At 43.5% G+C, this 15,839-nt stretch overlaps 1 protein-coding gene across 1 annotated transcript in view; it reads right to left on the bottom strand.

Moving 5' to 3' along the window:
• Nucleotides 1-15,839, bottom strand: part of LOC130026586 (phospholipid-transporting ATPase FetA-like) — a 157,221-nt gene that overhangs the window by 8,432 nt on the left and 132,950 nt on the right. The window contains exons 22-26 of the mRNA XM_056117430.1: nucleotides 13,264-13,347; nucleotides 11,372-11,617; nucleotides 11,052-11,190; nucleotides 10,176-10,306; nucleotides 9,903-10,083 (exon numbers count right to left, since the gene is read on the bottom strand). Of these exons, the coding sequence (XP_055973405.1) occupies nucleotides 9,903-10,083; nucleotides 10,176-10,306; nucleotides 11,052-11,190; nucleotides 11,372-11,617; nucleotides 13,264-13,347 (781 nt within the window). The remainder of the gene's footprint in view (nucleotides 1-9,902; nucleotides 10,084-10,175; nucleotides 10,307-11,051; nucleotides 11,191-11,371; nucleotides 11,618-13,263; nucleotides 13,348-15,839) is intronic.

Here is a 15,839-nt window from a genome sequence, read left to right as displayed (position 1 = left end):
TCTTGGCATTAAAATCACCAACAGGGGCTGGAGCGATAGCACAGCGGGTAGGGCATTTGCCTTGCACGCGGCCAACCTGGGTTCGATTCCCAGCATCCCATATGGTCCCCTGAGTACCGCCAGGGACCTGAGTAATTCCTGAGGACGCAGGACTCAATAATTCCTGAGTGTAGAGCCAGGAGTAGCCCCTGTGTATCGCCAGGTGTGACCTAAAAAGCAAATAAATAAATAAATAAATAAACAAATAAATAAAATCACCACAATGATCTTGTAGAAGGTGTGGTCTTCTTTACAGAATTTCTCCAATTCCATGCAGAACTTCTCAATTTCTCCTTCATCATAATTGGATGTTGGTGTGTACAAACGAAGATAGAAACTGCTGGCAGTGAGCCACATCTATTCAAGTGTAATCGTCCAATTTGGGTTGTTAGGCATTCAAATAAATCAATGCTCATGGCCAAGTTTGTGTTGACAAGAACACTGACACCTCCGATGCCTCTTTTATCGTATGTTCCGAGGAACAGTTCTTCTCCAGTGTCGAAAATGGCGTGATGGGGTTGATGCCTTCTTGTCTCAGTCAGACCAATGATACCGTACTTGATCTTTTGCACTTGTACCATCAGGTCTTCGATGGACGCATCTGATGCCAGTGTACGTGCATTGAAAAGTACAAACAATCATTTTTGTCTTTCTTCGTTTTGGTAGCCTAGTTCGGTCTTGAGATTTTATCAGCCTCTCCTTCCTCATCCTTCTCAACGCTGCCGTACTGGTGACACCTTTCAGGGTCAGGGGAATGAGACCCATTGTAATTACTGGTTTTGGCATATCGAATACACAACGGATAGCTTTCCAGGCTCTGCCGTGCAGGCAGAATACTCTCGGTAGCTTGCCAGGCTCTCCGAGAGGGATAGAGGCTTTTGGGGTGGCCTCTAATTGCCCTTGTAGGTGCTCCCATGGTTCAAACCATATTTGAACCCTATCAAATATGGTGTGGCAATTCCGGAAGATGGGTATTAAGTGTCCTATAATGTGTCGCATGGCCGCAAAGCAACCTCTACTACCCAGCTGCCACCACGCTCCAAGAGATAATAGATATGCATCAGAAAGTGATAATGAAGCTGGAGAGGTAGGCCACACCAAAGAAAGCAAGCTGTGATGAGTCACTAAAGGAATTGAAACTGGTAAATGACATGATCTGATTTGTACTAAAAATATTTTTAGAGGAGATTCCCAAGTCATGCTTAGAGGACTCAAGGCCACTTTTGGTGCAGTCAAATGGTCCAGAGAGTTCAATGCTAGGGCCCAGAAGTGTGGTGGTTCCACTCGGGTTCAGCAGTGCTAGGGCCACCAGGGTACACCTGAAGTGTTCAAGAGCCTCCAGGGCTATATGTGGATGAGTTTGGGGGCAATGTGATGCTAGGGATCAAACTCTGGTCCTTCACATGCAAACCATGTGCCTCTGGCCTCTGAGTTACCTTCTCAGACCCCTGATTTGTATTTTTTAAAGATCATTTTTCTGCTACATGACTAATGGACCGGGAAGAAGCAGATTCACAGGCAGGGAGTCCAGGAGGCAGCCCCAAACAAAGCAAGAAACAGCGAATGAAAATTGGGGACAACGTAATCCCATTTGTTTATGTTTGTTTCCGCTTGCTTGGTCAGTGGTGTTTCATCCTTAAAGATGCTTTTCGCTTCAATGACATGCAGGGTTCTGCCTGCATTTTCCTCCATGTATCTTATGGATTCAGGTCTCATATTGAGGTCTTCAATCCACTTTGATCTGACTTTTGTGCCTGGCGTTAGACCAAAATACAGAGAGAGCCCACGAAATGGGAAAGAATATTTACCCAATACCCATCTGATAAGGGATTAATATCCAGACTATACAAGACACTAGTAGAATTGTACAAAAAAACCACTCCAACCCCATCAAAAAATGGGGAGAAGAAATGAACAGAAGTTTCCTCAAAAAAAGAAACACAAGTGGCCAAAAGACACATGAAAAAATGCTCTAATTGCTAATTATCAGGGAGATGCAAATCAAAACAACAATGAGATATCATCTCACACCTGGCATACATCAAAAAGAACAAGAATAACCAGAGCTGGTGCGGATGTGGGAAGAAAGGGACTCTATTTCATTGTTGTTGGGAATACAGATTGGTCCAGCCTTTCTGGAAAACAATATGGGCATTCTTTAAAAAACTACAAATTGAGTTTCCAATGACCCTGCAATACCACTTCTGGAAATATATCCCGAGGGTGCCAAAAAGAACTGTAGAAATGACATCTGCACATGTATGTTCATTGTAGCACTGTTCATAATAGCCAGAATCTGGAAACAACCCGAGTGCCCAAGAACAGATGACTGGTTAAAGAAACTTTGATACATCTACACAATGGAGTACTATGCAGCTGTTAGGAAAGATGAAGTCATGAAATTTGCTTATAAGTGGATGGGCATGGAGAGTATCATGCTAAGTGAAATGAGTCAGAAAGAGAGGAACAGCCATAGAATGATTTCACTCATTTGTGGAATATTAAATAACATAACATGAGACAGACACCCAAGGACAGTAGACAGAAGGGCCAGGAATATCGCTCCATAGTTGGAAGTCTGCCTCATGAGCTGGGGAAAAGGCAGCTGGAATAGAGAAGGGATAACTAAGTCAATGATGATTGGAGGGATCGTTCAGGATGGAAATGTGTGCTGAAAGTAGATAAAAGACCAAACGTGATAGCCTCTCAAGTGTCTGTACTGCAAACCATAATGTCCAAAAGTAGAGAGAGAGTATTGGGTAAATTGTATGCTATAGAGGCAGGGGGAGGGTTGGGATGAGGGGATACTGGGCATATTGGTGGTGGAAAATGTGCACTGGTGGAGGGATAGGTGTTCGATCATTGTATGACTGAAATTCAAACACAAAAGCTTTATAACTGTATCTCACGATGATTCAATAAAAAGAAAAAAGAAAGAAAGAAAGAAAAAGAGAGAGAAAGAAAGAAAGAAAATTGGGGACAAGTAGGAAGGGAGAGATTTGAAGATATTTCTAAGAATGGAACTTGGTAACTAAATAAATAGAAAGGGAGAGTCCAGAAATACTCCTTGACCTTTGATTTAAGCAATTGGGTGATGATGCACATCAGGCAAGCAAGAGGTAGAGAAACATTCTTTTACTTCATTTGTTTGTTGATAGTTAGCACGGGAAGCCATGAAACAGAGGGGCAGTAACAACTAGAGAAATATGAGAGAACTGAGAATAGAGGATACCCCATAAGTCAAAGAAAGGAAACACATTTCCACACTGGGGTGTGGATGACTGCAGAATGGAGTGCAAGCCTCTTGCTTTGCAAAGTTGGCTTTATAGGGGGTTTTCCAAACTGCTCCAGCTCAGGGTTCTCCTTGTAGGTAGAAGTGCTTGCTAGGGTGTTGCCAAGTAAAAAAAGAATTAGATCTTTGGTGGTCCTCTTTCAAATTGTTATCAAGGCCCTTTATTAATGCAGACATAGTCCTTTGTCTGAGGAACTCTGCCTTCTCTGGGCTAGTTGGGAAAATTAGGCTTCAGTTCCTGCAATCTACCAGGGATTCAACTGTCACACTTTTGAGCTTGCAAAAGGGCTGGTAACAGAATAACTTCCTTTTTTCCTTAAAATCATATATGGCCTTATTACTTCCTGAAAGTCATTGCCAAGGGTCCTCTACCTTACTACCTGCTTGCCTCAGTGTGTTCATTTATTCTACAGACATTTATTAAAGGCTCATTACATGCTATGAATAGATAAGCATATTCATTATTTCAGTGGACATTAAATATCACTGATAGAAGTATGTATGGCAGAGCAAAGGAATAAAAGGGACAGATGTATGAGCCACACTGAAGAATTAGGGAGAACTGTTGGTAGTGATAAAGCCTAATATTGCGCTTCTATTTTTAAAATTTGAGGTGAAATTTATATAGCATAAAAATTAACCATCTTAGAACCAAGAGTACTTGTTGTAGATGTATGAGGCTCTGGGTTCCATATTCTGTCTTACCAAAACAAACAAAAATACCTAAAAATAACCACATGGGTGGCTGGAGAAAAAGTAGAAGGATTAAGGTGCCTGCCTTGTACACCAACGACCCCAGTTCTATTCCCAGCACTGCTGGAGGGACTCTTGAGCACAGAGCTTGGTGTGGCTCAGTGCTCCTTGCCCCATCTGTAATGTAGCAATTTTAAAGTATACAATTCTATGGCACTTAGTACACTCACAATGTTTTAAAACATAACTTCTTTGCAGAGTTTTTTCTTTTTTCTTTCTGGGTCCTACCTGGCAGTGCTCAGGGCTTACTCCAGACTCTGTAGCTCAGGGGATCACTACTGGCAGGCTCTGGCAGCAGTGGGTAGGAGAGGGGTAGAGGGGGGCACTATATGAAATGCCAAGGATCAAACAAGGGTTAGCCGTGTGCGAGGCAAGTGCTTTCCTTACTGTACTATTGCTCCAGCCCCATTTCCCATTTCCTTGGAGTTTTTATTTATTTATTTTTTGGTAGGGGAGCTTTGGAACCCACTAGTTGGTGCCAGGAAACCACTTCTAACTGGGTGTTTAGGAGTCACTCCTGGTCGTGTTTTGGGGAGCATGTGCTGCGGAGACCAAACCCCAGTATTCTTGCATGCAAAGAATGCATGCAAGAACTATTTATGCATGCCTTTTGAACTATTGCCCTGGCCTAAACCAATATTTCTTTTTTTTTAAATTAGTGACAAACTATGAGGTACAGTTGTAGACTTACACATTTTTGTGCTTGGGTTTCAATTATACAATGATTAGGTACCCATCTTCCACCAGTGCCCATTTTCTACCACCACGGATCCTAGTATCCCTCCCACCCCGCATACCCCCATCCTACCCTGCCTCTGTGACAGGGCATTCCCCTCTGTTCTCTCTCTCGTTTTGGGTGTTGTGGTTTGCAAAAGAGGCATTGAGAAACCACTATTTCTTTAAAAAGTTTTTTTAAACTGAATCACCATTATATACACAGATACAAAGTTGTTCATGATTGGGTTTCGGTCATATAATGTTCCAACACCCAACTCTTCACAAATGTACATTTCTAGCTACCAATGTTCCCAGTTTTCTTCCTGCCCACCCCCACCCCAGCCTGCCTTTATGGCAGGCACTTTTATTCTCTCTCTCTTTGTCTCTGTCTCTCAATCTAGTTCCACGTTTTCTGAGTTTTGAAGGGTAACCAGGAATTTACTAGATTAGAAGAAGATAAGAAACAGGATTTTAGGATGTAAAAACAGCATGTTGGGTGGCACAAATGGTGGTACAAATAGTATTGGAGGAGGCACATGGAGGAGGAATGGAATACAAGACTGAGAGGGCCTCATAGTAAAAGGTTCCAATTTCAACTTGATCCAGGGGCAGGGGAATTTCTTTAAGAATATTGGGGCTTGATACCAAGTTGGAGCTTGATACCAATGAGTTAGTCTTTCAGGAAGTTACTATGAATGTAATGTAGGTGATATTTTAGATAGGGGAAGACAAGGAAGCTGAGTCGGGAAGTTTTATGCAATACTTCAAGTGACAGATGATAAAAGTCTGACCAAGGACAATGGTAATAATGTGGAAGGAAGTGAAAACAAGACATAATATAGGTGTAAGATTTATGCTTTTTAATGATTTATTTGATATCAGAGTAGAGGAAGATTAGAATATAATTCCCACAATTCTGTCTTAGGTGACTAGAGTGATGGTAGTGGTATGCTGGGATGAAGTTTTGGGGAAAATGATTAACACAGGTTGGGAAGCTATGAGTTTTTCTGTGATCTAACAATGTAAAGGGGAGCTGGTGACTGGGAGTGGAGATCCTCTGCCCATTTCCCCCTCATCTCCAGTGAACCAGGGGTCATGCCCACAAGCCACCTCCTGCTGGTGCCAGATAATCTCCTCATCACCATTCAGATCACATGGCTTTTTCTCCCGGAAGGGAGCAACATGACACCTGCCATAGCCATGCCGCTGGACTGCTGGATTCCATGCCAGGCTGTTTCACTTGGGGTGCCCCAGAGGGGGGCGTGTGAGAGCTCTCCCCACCCCAAAGGACCAGCCCCACAGACGAAAACCTCCAGAACCAACGGCAGCCACCACACATGCTTGGGCCAAGCCTCACGTACGAGTGAATGTATTCCTGGACTGTGTGGCCATGCAACTCATCATAAGACACTCCCTACACATTCTCCATAAGTACCACACCACACTGATGGGGTTCAGATAGCAGGCAACAAATCATAGAGGGAAATATATATATATATGCATATATACAGAGTTTCAGATACATATACAAAAGTTCACATCACTCGACCTTTAACAATATGTTAGTGATATTCTAAAGAATATCTTAATGGCACCTGCCAAAGTAGAACAATCTTCACACTGTCTCCTCTATGGATACTTTTGGGTAGCATTTTTAGTGGTTTTCCATAACAGAAAATACAAAATATTATTTCTGTTGTGCTTTGGGACAGAGATGGGGCTTGGGATGGAAACATCCCAAATTTGGTGGTGGGAAGGTGTAATGGTGGTGGAATTGCTGTTTGAATATTAACTGTAATCAAATATTGTGAACCACCTTATAAAATTAAAAAAAATTTAAAAAAAGGGGGAGCTGGAGAAATTGTACAAAGACATGGCACTTGCCTAGCATGTGGTTGTGGCCATGATCTGGGTTCAAATCCTAGTACCACAAATGGTTCACTGAGCAGTTTCAGGAGTAGTTCCTGAGTACATACAGGTTTTGCTCCCAAACCAAAAATAAACACTAAGCTTTAAACCAGTGAAATCTTTTGGAGTCAGGTTCATATATAGATCTGCTCTAGGAGATGTAGTAGAGTTAGGAATCTTTGTTTTGTTATTAAATAAATTCAGTCAAGACAGACTTACAGGGGGTATGGTGCTGCCAGCAGGTCAATCTGTACCTGTGAGGTGAGTGCATCAGCAGCCTGATGGCAATGTCAGACTTTCAGATACCCCAAAATTGCTGCTGTGCCTTTGGTCAGACCCCAAAAACTTGGGGCAAAGTTTACCAAGAAAGTAAATGGCCAAAAGTTAGGTATGTGGGAGACACACCCACAAACCACCTCTAGCTCAGCTATATAATTGGAGGCATGGCCTCTCTGGTTCCTGATCGAACTGCTTAATGGCCATGATCCCAGAGTCTCAGAAACGAATCTCAGAACCCAAAGGCTTTTGGCAGAAATGCGTCCTGTTCCTGCAGTAGGTTACTGGCGCTGGGCCACTCCAGGTGGGAATAGGTTTGTACCTTGGCCTTTTCCCCCTGGCGGCCTGGTGACCACCATCCTCCAGAGGCCACTGGACAGTCAGGTTTGGGCCTGCAGTGACGACACACACGGGACCTTACCACATGGGGGTGGAGCCGACTCTTTCTCCCCATCCCAACGAGACCCCAAGTCACCGCCTACAAATGGCCTCTCTGGCTCCTGATCAAGTTGATTAATAGCCATGATACGGGAGACTCAGAAACAAATCTTGAAACCCAGCGGCTTTTGGCAGAAATGCATCTGGATTGCATATAAGGTAGCCGCCGGCTCAGAGCTTATTGGAAAGCCAGGTATGAGCTAGTGGTGACGGGGCAACTGCAGTCTCATGGGAAGGGGGGCGGTACCGGCTTGTCCTTCACTCCCTACTGAGACCACGAGTTGCCCCCCACAAGCGGCTCTCTGGCACAGCCATGGCTCCAGAGGCAAAAGGACTTAATCCAGAGCCTGGAAGCTTGTGGCAGAAAAGTGAATGGACTATGCATTAAACTACAGCGCCATTCCTCCCCAGGAGGGAAAGGGTGTTGCTCCCTTCCGCCTTTTCCCCACCTGGCAGCAAGGTGGCCACCACCTCAGAGCTTATAGGAAAGTCAGGTACGAGCCGGCGGTGATGGGGCAACTGCAGTCTCATGGGAAGGGGGATGGTACCGGCTCATCCTTCACGCCCTACCGAGGTCATGAATTGCCCCCCACAAGCAGCTCTCTGGCACGGCCATGGCTCTAGAGGCAAAAGGACTTAGTCCAGAGCCCAGCAGCTTGCAGAAGAAAAGTGAATGGACCATGTGTTAAACTATGGCGCCATGCTTCCCCAGGAGGGAAAAGGTGTTGCTCCCTTCTGCCTTTTCCCCCCCTGGCAACAAGGTGGCTGCCGCCTCAGAGCTTATAGGAAAGCCAGGTATGAGCTGGTGGTGATGGGGCAGCTGCAGTCTCATAGGAAGGGGGGCGATACCAGTACGTCCTTCAGGCCCTACTGAGGTCACGAGTTACCCCCCACGAGCGGCTCTCTGGCACCACCATAACACCAGACACACAGAAACCAATCTCGTAATTATCTGGCTCTTTGCAGGAATCCAAAATCGTGGCCACGTGACATTATAAGATTCTTATAACCAGCTATAGAAAACAAAATATTTCACAATGCCTTTTCAGCAATTCTGATTGTTTGGGGGGAAATTCTAAACAATAATGGTGCATCTTTTCTCGAAGTAATGAATGTAATCAATGTAGAGAAGAGTTAAGTAGAAATCATCTGCCTCACAGGCATTTGGTGTGTGGGAGGGGGGTATACTGGGGTTCTTGGTGGTGAAAAATGAGTACTGGTGAAGGGAAAGGGGTTTGATCATTGTATGACCAAGACTTAAACCTGAAAGCTTAGTAACTTTTCCCACAGTGATTCAATAAATAAATATAAAAAGAAAAAAATAAATAAAAATTAAGGTGGAGTTGATGCCCAATTCAATCAGCTAATCAGTGGCTGAATAAATAGCAGTACTCCTACAAAAAAATGAAAAAAAAAAAAAGAAAGACTTACAGAGAAAGATGAACAGAGAATCTAGGATTGAGCTTTGAGTACCAATATTTTAGCTAAAATATGTTTAAAAGACACAGGCCAATATATAATGTTAAGCAACAGAAGTAGAAAAGTGGAATGGAAAATGAGAAAAGTAGCTGTAAAATGAGAATAAGAGGGAGAAAAGGGGAGGGAGGAGAATATTTGGTCTAATTTAAAAGGAAAGGGTCTTGGGAAACCAATGATATTGCTAGGACTATGGTATTTTCACTGGGGCTAATAAATCATACAAGTCTTTACACTCCAAAATAAGCATTTTATTCCATACACTTCTTAGAAACAATTTTCCAAATACATAGTTTCTTCTCAAAATAATTTGTAGAATGAAGACAAATATTCACCAATTGTGTTTCCCTCAAGAAAAGATGAAAAAATATCCTGGTCACTGCTTCTCAGTCCTCATCCTAAAAAGATGTCAGTTCTAGGGTCCCAGGGGTTGAGAGGGGGAAAAAAAGAAAAATCTTGAGTTGTCCTATCGAGAAAAGCACCTCTTCCATTTTTGGGGATTCCAGAAGCCTATTCATTAATTTATGATCAGCTTTTCATAATTATTTCCTTTGCAACCCAGGACAAGTCAAAAGACTTACTCTGAGTTTCTGAGATAAACCTGAAAGGTTGCCTGGATAGGAGCACATTTGTATAGGATCACAGTTGCTCTGCTATAGGAAACTGGGTCCTCCTCCCACCTCCTCCTTTTCCATGCTACCCTCCTTCACCTGCCTCTTCCCATTTGCTTCTCTGGATTAAAACTGGGAAAGGTTGGTGGAAGGGAGGTCCTTTTCCATGTTGTTCGATGTTGTTCTTTCTTGAAATGTCCCATCTCTGATAGATATGTGGGGGATTCTTCCTTACCTTTCCTGGACACCGAATAAAGAGTTAAAGCCCCTGAAGAGTGAAGCAGGTTCACACTGGGCTCCCAGGGGCTCTAATTCCTCCTTACTAAATTGTGTCAATATAAGAAAGGAAGTAAAATAACAGAGTCCTTTGGGGTTTCCCTATGGATATCTACATTTTTTTTGAGTATCAAGGTCTTCCTTGAACTTGTCTGTCTTGCCAGAAGTGATGAGGGCCCCAAAGCCCTGTGTGTGAGAGAATGCATAGGCAGAACGGCGAATGTTTGACTGTCTTGTTCTGGTCTGTTTTAGTCTTGGCCTTCGCTCTTTCATCCTATGATGAATTCTCTCAATAACCTGCAGTTAGAGAATGGGGACATAGTTTTTATTCATAGAGATATAGGCAAAGACAATTAATTATATCTGGGTAGATTTCCTGTTGCACTCACCTTGTCTGTGCTTATAGGCCACATTAATGATTTGAGAAATTGGTACCCAGTAAAAGGCAACGTACAGAGGACGATGCAGAGGAAAAGGCTCAGCCACATCTGTGGCAGCTTCATCGTGTTCCTGGCCACACCTGTAAACAATGAACCAGGAGGGGGAAGATTGAACCTAAGCTTTGGGGTAGAGGTGGTTGTGGGATGGGCTCCCCCAACTGTCAGCCAGAAGTGAGCTCTCCAGTCCAAAGACAGGAATTACTAATTTGGAGAGTTTGGTCTCTTGAGAATTAAAACAAATGCAAACGAACTGCAGTGAGGACCTTTGTGCAGTCAAAGTCACCTTTGCCTCCCTCTAAAGGCAGGGTAGAAGAGGTGGGTATAGATGAAAAGGACTCCTAGAATATTGCTTTGACACCGGAACAGGGTAGAGGGTGTTGGAAGGGGGGAAATGTATGGTTTAACAAGAGGTGGGGCCATCTGACATCTACATAGCTATATCCTGTATTTTTTATTCATCAGTTGGAGATGAGAGTAGGAAAATTATTGGGGAAAACAATAAGATGATGCTTGTTGAATTGGGAGCCAGGAGCTTTTATTTAACAAATATAGTTTTAAAAAAATCTCTAAAATTTAAAATTGTGCTAATAATTTTCTCCCTGCCTACCTCATAGGATACTTACAAAGATCAAATTAGATAAACCATCTGAGAATATCTTAGACATTGAATAAGGTAAACTCTTTTCCATAGATTTTTTAAGTTCTTTTAGATAGACAGCATACACATATTCACAGAGCCCAGCACCTATGACAGTTACTTAGTAAAATTTACTGAAATAAATATATTCAGTCCAATCCTTTGTTAAACACCAGGCAGAGCCTTACCTAGGTATGGGAAGAAGCTCGGAAACAGTAGGTACAAGCCATCACTGTACAGTAGGAATGAGAAGCAAAAGTAGAAGCCCAGGCTACCCCAGGTGATTACGTGGCTGATCACGGTCCAGCAGGTTGTCTCGAGGGCAATCTGAAAAGTATCGTCTTACATGTAATACTTTATAATCACTTATAGTCACACCTAGCAGCCACCTCCCTAATCAATTTCTAATGGAGGATGTTCCTTTCTCTTCTCTCCACCCTTTCCTCCCTCTCTTCCAGGCAGTCCCCCTTTCCAATCTTCTCCCCAGCCCCCTTCCCACTGGACACACCTGTGCTGTGACCACGGAGAGCAAGGAGGTCTGCACCATCAGAGAGAAAGACTGGTAGTCGGAAACATCCTTCCCATCACTGTGCACTGTGTCGTAAATGGTTCCCAGAGGGATAAAGAACAGCACCAAGGAACTGTAGATGCCATGTATTAAACACTTCACAAATGTCTTTTTGTTGAAATATAGGTTGAATTGGCCTGGCTCATATAGCTCTGGGAAATTCAGGCTCCATGTTTCATTCACATCCTGGAAGTACCAGAGGGTAAGGCAGAAGGCTCAGGGTCTCTCCATAGAAGGTTCCATCTTCATCAGAGAGTCTGTTGCCAGGCTGCCTAGTAGCTTCTTCAAGGATTACTTGAGAAGCTGAACCAGAGAATAGAGCAGTGACCACAGACCGTCCTGAAGTCCTACTCTCTAAGCAAAGATGTAGGTCATGGAAGAAAGCTAGTACCATGTGTGTGGTGTGGGGGTGGGGTGGATAGGGTGGAGGTGGGTGGGACCTGGAAGCAGTTAGGCTTGAGAAGTTGGTAAAGGGGACCATTAATAGATAGGTTGGAGGAGTGGAGTTTGGGATGGAGCCAGTTGGGTCAGGAGTTATTAGTGTTTCTTTAGTTTTCTCTGTGTCAAAAATCAAGGAGAGGGGAGGCCAACAAGGAGTGCAAGGAGAGGGGAGGCCAACAGGGAGCAATCACTTCCTTGGAGTATTCGTGTACTATGACACTACTCCCATTTCCATAGCTACTGATGAACTCAGATGAGAGGATTCTCTAGATGGAGAACTCGGGATCATCTTTACCTTCTAAATCTAAAACTCTGGATAATAAAGCTCTGGACTTGTTTTGAGAGATTGTAGATATCTAGACCACTGAAGCTGGATAGGACATTTGGGGGCGCTGTGTATTTACTTTTTGCAGTAGCAGTGATCAAACCCAGGACCTCAAACATGCTAAGTGTCACATCTCCAGCCTAGATAAGACTACTGAGTGACATAACTCATTTCTTTTGCTGCTCTGAGACTGGTTATTACTTGACAGAGATTTTTTCCCTACTCTGATGGAGACCAGGAACTTTGATATCTTAATATTTCAGCTAGTTAATTTTTCTTTTGAGGTGCTAGGACTGGAGGTTGGGTAAGAAGAGAGAGAGTTAAGAAGCATTAGGACCCTCAATGCCCAGGGATTTCTGGATATTACAGATGGTATTCCTTAAGTAATCTCTCTAATTCAAGATATTCTATCCACATTTCCAGGTTTGGTCTTTAGTACACTCACCTACACCTTCCTGCATTTGGTCAATAATCTCATTATCTCTGTATGAGTCCCTTCTTTCTTAAAGCTCCTTGCTTTACCTGGTTATTTCACAATACCTATTTCCTTTCACTGTTTTTCCTCACCCAATTGATTTTATAGCACAAATTTCTTTCTTTTTATTAAAAATCTTCTTTTTTAATGATTAGGGTTGTGTGATTTCAATAGTGTTAATGACAGCTTCCAGTTCCAACACCACACCCATCACCAGTGGGATAAAGAACATTTATCCCATTTCCAACACCCTTCTCTTTAGTCACCTCCCCTTCCACCCTTTCACCGCTCTTTGTTGTGTGGATCAGTTGTCCTGTTAGAACAATTTTCATGTTATCCTTTACAAAGTTAAAATGAAAATTTGGATTTCTGAAACTGATGATTATACTCTGTGGAAAATTCTTTATCCCATGATACGTTTCTAGGTAATATCCCATTCTACCTCTACGCATTCCTTCCTTGCTCTAGAAATTATTCCATTTACATTTGATTTTGTAGAACTCAGCTTTTGCAATCCTCCTTATTTTGGCAAATACTCATCAGGGGCCCAGTGGCTTCAAGTCCTGACTGAAAGTTTTGTTGTGATCTTACCTGGTCAAATAGACACAATCCAAGGACAGGGAGGGAGGTGTACATCAAGTTGTAGAAAGCAACAAACCAGGTATCATAAACTGTCTGGAAGAATACAAGGAGATATCTTAGGGTATCTAAATATCTCAGGATATCTAAAGTTCCACTTCCACTTCTCAGGTAAAAGACATTCTAGTTCTCATTTCCCCTTGGCTCATCTACCACCACACAAATCTAAAGCAGGATAGACAGTTCAGAGATCTAAGAAGGCTGAGGCCGTCTCTCTTTGTCTCTATTCTGTTCAGACCTGGGCCCCAGATCTGAGACAAGACCACATCAAGCTTATTTGTGACTAGCCCTTAAAGACTGATTTGGAAAATTCTGTCATGCATATAATCCCATAGCTCTTTTATTTCTCTTTTTTAAAGTACTGATTTATAATAATCTTAAAAACCTCCATCATACCCATAAACTACCACGGATGAGAGGTGAGGGAGATGAAGAATGAATGCTACAGTATGTGGACAGCAAGGGGATCTGGTATTCCCTAGGGGCGTGTGGGATGGAGTCAGGGAGTGTGGACAGAAGGCCCTGGCTTAGACCCTTATTGTTGGCTAGGGGTTGGCTGGCAGAGGGCTTTGGGTAAAATAGGAAATACCTCACACTAACAGTGTGGGAATTGGGGGAGAAAGGTGTGTGTGTGTGGGGGGGGTACATTTTCTCTGCAGACTAGGGGTGGGAGTAAGAGTTTCTGAGACTTGCACCCCCTAACAGGAAGAGTCTGTTTGATTTGATTTGAAGCCCCCAAGTTAGTGTCTGTTCCAATTTACTAATATAGCAGCTCACCTTTTGGGGAGAGGAATTGGAAAAAATTTTCAGCAAAAATATCTGGCGGGGTCAGAGCAATAATAGTACAGCAGGTGGGGTGTTTGCCTTGCATGCAGTTGACCCAGGTTTGAATCTTGGCATCCCATGTGGTCCCCCAAGCACTGCTAAGAGTAATTCCTGAGTTGCAGAGCCAGGAGCAACCCCTGAGCATCAAAAAGCCAAAAAAAAAGACTCAAAAAGCCAAAAAAAATATGACTATGAAATCAAGTAAGGAATAAGGGCAGATAGTGATGCTCTTTAAATTTAATTCAGAGAAGCAAGAAGTGGAAGGGAGCCCTGGGGCAAGAGAGTAGCCATTACCAAGGGGATAGGGACAGGAAGCTGGGAGTGCACCAGAAGCCGCAGGTGCCTTGAGGCTCCAGTGTGACTCTTTTCTATCTGATTTATGATACTCATCTGATAGCACCAGACACTTTCTCACACTGACAAGCAAAGACCTAGGGAATTTCTTTCCATACTAACCACAAGGGGTCATCAGTTACACATTCATATAGACAACTACAGAACAGCTTTGCTAGGCTAGAGAGGGGCAAGCATCTAATATTGTGGGCTGTTCCCCTGGGCTCCCCCAAAGCAGCAAGGATGATCAAAGATAACTGAGGTTGTTCCTGTTGGGGAATATTGGAGAAATTCTTGAAAAATCTTCTCATAAGAAAAAGCCCCCTTTAAAACATAAAAATCAGGGTGTCTATTGGGAGGGATTTTGTATTGAGATGTGGATATGAATTAATTTAACAGAGGACAATTGTGTGTTTGGGATATGTATGTTGGGATGGGAAAGGAGAAATAAATGGAAGCAGTTTTCCCAACCAGTATGGCTACAAAATCCTATAACTGGTTTGTATGGCAAGGCACATACAAACCATAAAGATTACTTTAGATGTTAAAGCTGTCGGCAAACCCAGGAATTCACCCATCTTCCCCCATTATTTATGTGTAAAAACTCTGGGTCTCAAAATCAGAAAAATGGTATGATACTTTAAAGAAGTGTTTCGAAGAGTCAATGCCTAGGGACTAGAGAGATAGTATAGGAGGTAAAGTGCCTGTTCGCATGTGGCTGACCCTGGTTCAACCCCTGTCACTGCATATGGTCCCATGAGCACTTCCTGGGGTCACTCCTGAGCACTGAGCCAAGCATAGCCCCCGAGCACCATGCAACCCCTTCCAGAAAAAAAGATCAGTTAATATCAAGCCCAAGGCATAGAAAAAAAATGGGAATTTAGAAATCTGAAGTAAAGTGTTTTGACCTGCTCCGTTTCCGACCTGGGCCAGTTCACCCCTCCTTAGGCAACCTGGTGGTCCTCCGCTCCTGGAGGGTCACCATATTGATGCTGAACTTAGTGCGGACACCTGATCGGCATAGCGCATTACAGCCCAGGACTCCTGGACTCAAGCAATCCTCCGGCCTCAGCCTCCGGAGTAGCTGGGACTACAGGCGCGCGCCACCACGCCCGGCTGAAGCGATAGCACAGTGGTAGGGCGTTTGCCTTGCACGCAGCCAACATGGCTGACCCGAGTTTGATTCCTCCGCCCCTCTCGGAGAGCGCGGCAAACTACCAAGAGTATCTCGCCCACACAGCAGAGCCTGGCAAGCTCCCTGTGACGCATTCGATATGCCAAACACAGTAACAACAAAGCCTCCAATGGAGACGTTACTGGGCCTGCTCGAGCAAATCGATGAACAACGGGAGGACAGTGACAATGACAGT

This window comes from Sorex fumeus, unplaced genomic scaffold (genome assembly GCF_029834395.1).
Source record: "Sorex fumeus unplaced genomic scaffold, SorFum_2.1 ptg000034l, whole genome shotgun sequence".
Classification (NCBI taxonomy): Eukaryota; Metazoa; Chordata; class Mammalia; order Eulipotyphla; family Soricidae; genus Sorex; species Sorex fumeus.
This window is presented reverse-complemented; position numbering and strand designations above follow the sequence as displayed.